The sequence below is a fragment of the Physeter macrocephalus genome, chromosome 3, assembly GCF_002837175.3.
Source record: "Physeter macrocephalus isolate SW-GA chromosome 3, ASM283717v5, whole genome shotgun sequence".
NCBI lineage: Eukaryota > Metazoa > Chordata > Mammalia > Artiodactyla > Physeteridae > Physeter > Physeter macrocephalus.
The window spans coordinates 15724444-15731943 of NC_041216.1; the positions used below are offsets into that span (position 1 = coordinate 15724444).

Sequence of the window (7500 nt, forward strand, 5' to 3'; positions counted from 1 at the left end):
AAAAAAAAAAAAAAAAAAAAAGCTATTTATCTCCAAGTAGTTACAACGAATATTCAGCCTCAGTGGACAAAAGGCAGCCTCTCACTTCACTACCCACAGTCAATCTCTTTGGCTGGGTTTTGTTTGGACATGGAAGACCTGTCCCATAAGCCACAGGAACGTAACTGGCCCTTTGTCTTCCACCTTGACTTCTCTCCTATGTACATATCCACTGTGGCTTGTTTCCAGAAAAGCAGCAGCCCACTCTTCCTGACAACATATCAAGACACAAGAGGTTGGTATGTGTGCAGACCCTAACAAAGGTTAACAAGTAATTCTTAACAATCAACCTATTTAACAAAGGTTCAGCCCTTCTGCTCAGGTTCTTTTATTACCCTCTGGCTATATGATGTAAACAGAAAAATCATAATCTGATGTGTTTTTGCAAAGTAACAGGTGGGAACATTCAAACTATTATTTTACTAGAGAACTTTCTGGCTCCAGACAAAGGAAAGAAGTATTCAGAAGTGCAAAAACTTCACAGGAAAAGAAACAATAGGTCAGGACAACAGGCATCACATTTGGACACAGTGAATGGAAACTATTTTGAACAAAAAGTAATATGGGACATATTATGAAAATAAGTGATCCTAAGACACCCCTCCCATACTTATGTCTGAACCTGTAAGACCTAAAGGTTTCTCTATTTTTATCCAGTTGCCTACGTCTAAAGAGCCAATTCAACAAAAATGACCACATAATATTTGTTACCAGTAAATTAACCTGTTAAGGTTCAGGAAAATAATTTGTACATTACTCTTTACAAATTACCATAATCTGTCAGTTCCCCCCTCACTCTGATAGCTTGTCTATACCTCACAGTAACAGAGATCAAAAAAGCAAAATTTGCCTTTCTAGAACTGCCACACTGCAGGGTTGTGGGGCCAGTGGGTGGTGGTGGTGTGGACACAAATGAAGCAGCAGGGTGCTGATTAGAAATCCTGCTCTCACCAACTTCATAAAAACATACAGTCAAGATTTTGCCTGAGGTATCCCCGATTTCTTCATTTGTAACCTGAAAATTTAAATGTAATCAGAGCAACCCCAGTATATATTAATCTACAGAATGCTCCTTAACATCCAATTACTATAACAGTTCTTTTAAAATCTCCCCCTCCCCCACTACTCACCTATCACGCTGTGTATATCATTCCAGTCCTAAGCACCAAAGGCCCAATTCAAATGGATACCATAGTTTTTCTCCGTGTATATTTAATGCTGAAGAAACAAACCCCACCAGACCACAACCCTCACTCAGACTAACATGGCATTCTACTTGCCTGGCAGGATCACAGATCATAAATTCCTCAGAAATCAATCTGCAGAATAAAGCAAGGACAATACTCAGAAGAACCCTGCCTAGGGCCTAAATTAAAAAAACAAATCAGCTTTTAGGAGGACACCACATCCCTCCCTAGGAAGTACAATGTGGCCAAGAAAGAAATAAAACAGAATATGAAGTCCTCAAATAAGATATCAAACAAAAAATCTGCAGGGTTAAAAAAAAAAAGTTAACTGGTCTCATAGTAATAAAAAGATCCCTTACCATGACAACACAAACTTCGGTAAGCTACCCCAACTCAAACAGCCCACGGCTGGTAACCGTACACTTCACCTACTCAATGCCAAAGGGTACTGCTAAAAACAAAACACTTTTACATGTAAACTCCATTTCAACAAACAACAAGAACTTAAAGCAGGAAAGAAAAGGTGAGCTTCTAAGCAAGTTTACAAAAAACATGACATACAAATATTACTCAGCAACTTCATACTTTGAAGGGAGTAGGGGATAGCAACAACTGACTAGGTATTTTGTGGCCAAATGAAGAAAGAACATATTGTTTTTATGTGCTTGATTTTTACCTTTACCTGAAGTTCTCCCTGGAGAGACAGAAACACGACTTTTCCTCGTACGGTTTGACTGCTGGGGTGTCGGGGAATGACGAGTTTTTGGTGGTGGAGTTGCTGGAGGTGATGGCCTGTGCCTTCGCCTCGGAGGACTTGCTGAAGGAGATAACCTACGAGTTTTTCGAGGGGGGCTGGATGTCCTCTTTGGAGGCTTCTTTGGCGGTGACCGGGAACGAGATGAAGAAGAGGACGAGCTACTCCCGGACAAGGATGCCGATGAACGCCTTCTTCTGTGGAATAAAGTACTCATGTTCATTAACTGCATACTTATAGAAAATGACCTTACAGGCATGTACAGTTTAGACAATACAGCTATTTTTATCCAACTTTTGAGTTTATGTAGCTAAGCACATAAATGAGTTTTTTTTAAATGTGAAACAAAACCACAACCTAGGACAGGAAACAGCTAGTTCTGAGACTAACTAAATAACTTATTCTGATAAATGCTTCTGAGTTGTCTTTCCAGTAGTTATAAAATATGTCAAGTGCTATAAGAGAATAACTAACCAGTCTCTTCCCTCCTTAGGAATAATATGAGTGTTTTGGAGTTTGCATACAAAATTTGGGTGGCAAAGTATTTTTTTCATTTAATAACACAATGTCATGCAACCTTTATGTTGCATTTTTAAAAAAAAACGTGCAAGATTAGGAATTCATTTAGCTACATAAACTTAGAAGCAGGGGACTCTCGAATTCTGCAGCAAAATTTGTGGTAAGTTCTGTCGCAATTATGTGTACCTGCAGAATTCACCTTTGGCGGAAGAATTCCTGAGAACCTGAAAAAAAGAAACCCTACCTTAAGTGTGAGATAAAAACTGGCTGAAAGGGAATCTTACACAATCTGCAAATTATCTTGACTGTTAAATGGCTCAGTAAGCAATTAAAACAGGCTGCTTGCAAAACTCCAATATAAGAAGTAGCTGTTTCCACTAATCTTTTGCCAGAAAGCACCAGTATTACTTTTTCTCCAAAGGAAAAACAATCAATTTTAGAAAAGTGTGACGCCTAAATTGACTGACCATTTACATCTTCATTCTCATTTATCGGTAGTAACATCAATTCCGTAATTTTTAGTAGTAGTTATAAAAAATGGTCACTATACCTTGACAAGCCCTTCCCAAAGAAAAATATCTTGTTTGCTTTTGCTTTATTTTGGCCACACCATGTGGCCCGTGGGATCTCAGTTCCCCGACCAGGGACAGAACCCGGGCCACAGCAGTGAAAGCGCCAAATCCTAACCACTAGACCACCAGGGAATTCCCGAAAAGTACCTTTTTTAAAAATATGGGACTCTGAAAAACCTCAGACTGCAGAAACAAAATTACGGACCTTACTGCTTCCCCTCTTTTTTTTCCAAGTTGATTTGGTTCCTTGAAAAAACCTTATAGACTCAAAACACAAAAAATTTTGTCCGAAGTATAATCTAAAGCACAATCATCAGTTCCTTCCAAAACCAGGTGAAATGCATCATAAAGAACGCACAAAATTCTGCTACCAGTGCACCATGCCTCCACTTTGGGCAGGTGTAGCAACAGTCTTTTTGTTAAGTTATAGATCCTAACATTTTACCTTATGCTAATTTAAAAATGATTTTTAAAAAAGAACACTGGTATTGACAGAGTGACTTTTATGCCCAGTCTCTTCAAAAATAGATACCAAACTTCTAATAATGGTTAAATCTATGGAATGGGACTGTGGGTAATTTTCAATTCATCTTATTTCTGTCTGAATTGTTTAAAATAAGTACCCTCCTTTAATATGAAAAAGACACATTAAGAAAGGTATAACGCAAATGGTTTAATACTAGTAAAGCAGTTTATTGGCTCTGTAGTCATCTATATTCAGAAACTAGTGGTAATTAAAAGCCGTAAGGGAGAAGGTGGCTAATTCCCTTACTTGATAGGATTTCTTGGTAGGGTCTGAAGTGGTAAAGATTATCACAAATAACTGGTAAGATTAACACAAATTCACCAATAATTTGTTTTTTATTTTCCAACACTAGTGTTATCACTGCACAAATAACAGCATTACATCTCAAATGAGGTTATCTCTTTATTAAGACATTACCTATTATTACTCATGAGTTCTTTTTTTCCAGGGGAGCACTAATTCAAAGATTAGCCTAAAACAAACATGGTGTACTTTCGTACACCTGACAATTTCAAACTGAAAGAAACCAAAAAAACAAAAAACCCCAAAACTCTCACCGTCTCACTGGAGATCTACTCCTTCTATGCCTTGGTGGAGGAGGCATTCGTCTCGGTGGAGTTCTTCTTCGAGGAGATGGCCGTCTTCTTGGGCTTGGCCGCCTTCTAGGTGAGTATGATCTGCCATAACAGAATTAGAATCTGAGTAAATCATGAGCAAGGAATGAATTCCTTAACATAGTTTTCTCAACAGCTACATTTAAAAAATGGATTTCAAGGGACACAATTTTCTATTCGTGTAGAGATTTTTAATGGAACCTAGAAAGGGTCCCTAAATTGTTGCTGGAAATCCAAAGCGTAACATTTGTGCTAAATGTTTTCCACAGCTTTGATATAATTTACCTAATTCTACCTAGGAGAGTAGCACATAAAATCTAAGATCTATGCAGATCTTAAAGCCACTACTCACCTTGATCGGGATCTATGGCGCCTTCTCGGTCGAGTATGAGAAGGAGAGCGAGAACGTGTCCGGGATCTTGACTTGGAACGCGACCGAGATCTTGGTCGGGTCTTCTCCTTTTCCTTTTCCTTTTTGGAGTTTTTCTCCGGAGAAGGTTCTTTAGGCTCTGGTACTGGTTCAGGCTTGGGAACTTTCAGGATGTCACTGTGTGGAGGGAAAAAAAGCTTATTTTGTGCCTTTTCTATTCAGACTCCTAAGTCTTAATACAGTAATATAAAAAAGCTGTTTCTTTAAAAAGTTTTCAAAATCCATGAAGACATCTAAAAAGATAAATACACATCAGTGAAATCCAGTGAACTAACAATTCTAATCACATACATTTTTTTTTAAAGTGCAAAGTTGTCCATAATAGTGGGGGAAAAAAAGGCAAGTTATAGTATATAAAACATCTGAAGCAACACAACCGATAGCAGTGGTCACCTTTGGGTCATCTTACTTATACTCCCCTATACAATTTGAATTTCTTTTCAACAAACTAACTTTATAATTTAAAAAATCTACAAGTAAAACAAGTAAGTTTATGTTTTTAACTCACAGGTATCATATTTACGGTCACTTAGTAACAGCCTAAAATTGTGATATTTATAAATGAATTTTTATGTACTTGCCTAGTAGAAGTGGCCTCTTGTACTGAAGGTTCTTTTACTTTCACTGATGGCTCTGGGAGCTCTGGAGTTTTTTCCTTCTTCTCTGGAGCAGGGGAAGGACTCCGGCTCTTGGTTCTGTGACGGGGAGATCGAGAATGACTGCGCTTTCTCTCTCTCCTGACAGGGGAAGATCGTCTTCTAGGGGAAGGAGATCTGGATTTGCGTCTAGGATGAAAGCAATTTTTTTTCAGGTTTTTTGAATAACGTGGACTGGGGAAGAGGGTCCAAAGGAGAAGTGAGATTAATCTTTTTAATTACACCATTACTGTTTATATCTGAGAAGTTCCTTATGGAAATAAGATATCCTATCACACTTACTTAATAGGAAAAGGGCCAACAGAAAACCAGAAAAACAAGCAAATGAAGGATAACAACATTCTCCAGTATACCAGAGGAACACATTGACGTAGGACTCTAGATTTAGGTTCTCAATCATTCCCAGAGATGAGAAGACCAAAGAACAACTTTTCAGAGGAAGCAGATGCATAAAAGGAAGGAAACATATAATAATAAGTCAAACCTTAAAAAAACAGAGTTTAGGTGCAGACAGATCCCACCAGAGTTCATCAGGTAGAGTCTAGGTATTCCAGAAAAAATGACTAGTGCAATTAAAGCAAAATGTTCTTCAGAAGAGGATAAATATATCAAACTTGCATAAGATAGTTTTGGAAGAGAAGAGGCTCCCTTTCCATTTCAATAATAGTTTCCCTAACTTGAAGTAAAACAGTAGACCTGGTTCATCAACAAACAGTTTTCATTATGATTTGTGCATAACTCTAGAAATACTGCTTCCCTGATAAGCAGCTTTTAATATCAAGTATATAAATAAAGGGGACAAAAATATTACCTCCTCTCTTTACTAATTCCAGCACATTAATGAAGAAATTAGCAGAACCCTAAAAATGAAAAGCCTAATGGAATTCTCACCACTCACCACAAATATAAAGCTGAACTGTGGATTTGACAATGGGAACCTAACTATAGTCTCAATGGAAGGAAGAAGAAAGCAAGAAAGCTGTTTTGGGTTCAGCACAACCATCTAAGAAACGCAGAACAGGGAATTAGGTAAGTACAATAGGAAGGGCTAGTGGGTACAGATTTCTAATTAAAAAACTAAAGAAAAAAAAAATTGGAGTAAATTAAAATAATAACTCAAAATAATTTAAACTGAAGCAATATGAAAGATAAGTCTAGATTTTGATTTAGGAATTCGGGGGTTGACTAATTCACCAAGATTTTAGAGATAATTATTATAGTCAAAACATGATCTCTCTCAAAAAAAAAAGATGAAATATTTTAGTCCAGAGGCAAGCCATAGCTCACCATGAAAACTGTATGATGGAAGGAATTCTCTGAATAGTGCTGTTAAGCTTCCTTTTTAACTGTGTAACTTTCTGGACACAAAATACTTTAATATCTAACATACTCATAAAACATTAGGTATGCAGATTATACTGTACCTTCTTGGGCTTCGAGACCGCTCCCTTTTTTCTCTGCTGCTTTCTTTTTCTTCCTTTTCCCTCTTATCCTTGTCTTCATCTTGCTTTTTCATAGATGCCAACTTTTCTTGTTCAATCTGTAAAGATCAGGTTTTCAAAGTAAACAGTTGAACACTTGAGATCAACAAGCAAATTGAAGACTACACCTGATAAACACCAATGTTAAATATAACTGTCATTTCATCAGTCCCTGGTTTTCAGCAAGACTGTTCTTTCTTCATCCATACTACACACTTTAAGTTCATCCATACTACACTTTAATATTGGTACTGAATACTTGCTGAAAATTAATCCCTAACAGATGAACTAAAAAAAAAAAAAAAAAGGCTGTTTTCAAGCTTACTAAAAAAAAAAAAAAAATCACATTTATCTTATCTTTTGTGATTTAACATGTATTGCCTATATGAAGAGCTTGTGCTTACCTTTTACACTGTTATTAAAGTTCAATTTTCTTTTAAGCTAGATGTACTATACATACATGTATATATGTGTATATACATATAAATATATATATATATTTTAAATTAAATCTACCAAATCATTGGACTCTGGGACAATGACATTCTAAACTCTCTGTATGGGTAGGGGGGTGGGAGTGGGAGAAGTAGAGAACCAAAACTGAACGTTCAAATATATCACAGCAAAGGAAAACATACTGATCCTAGCTGGGACATGTAAAATTTACAGTGTCTCAGCAGTCTGGATACTACTCTCTCAAATCAAACATTACGAAAAAGAAA

The 7500-nt window shown here is 36.9% G+C and overlaps 1 protein-coding gene across 11 annotated transcripts in view; it reads right to left on the reverse strand.

Annotated features, from left to right (window-relative positions):
- SRRM1 (serine and arginine repetitive matrix 1) overlaps positions 1 to 7500 on the reverse strand; it is a 29383-nt gene that overhangs the window by 16332 nt on the left and 5551 nt on the right. For 4 of the 11 annotated variants that reach the window (XM_028487725.2, XM_024125272.3, XM_007121118.4 and 1 more), the window contains exons 5-9: positions 6722 to 6837; positions 5223 to 5426; positions 4564 to 4758; positions 4155 to 4274; positions 1903 to 2177 (exon numbers count right to left, since the gene is read on the reverse strand). In XM_028487725.2, coding sequence (XP_028343526.1) covers positions 1903 to 2177; positions 4155 to 4274; positions 4564 to 4758; positions 5223 to 5426; positions 6722 to 6837 — 910 coding nt within the window. The remainder of the gene's footprint in view (positions 1 to 1902; positions 2178 to 4154; positions 4275 to 4563; positions 4759 to 5222; positions 5427 to 6721; positions 6838 to 7500) is intronic. The other 7 variants (XM_028487727.2, XM_028487726.2, XM_007121117.4 and 4 more) reach the window with 3 other exon arrangements.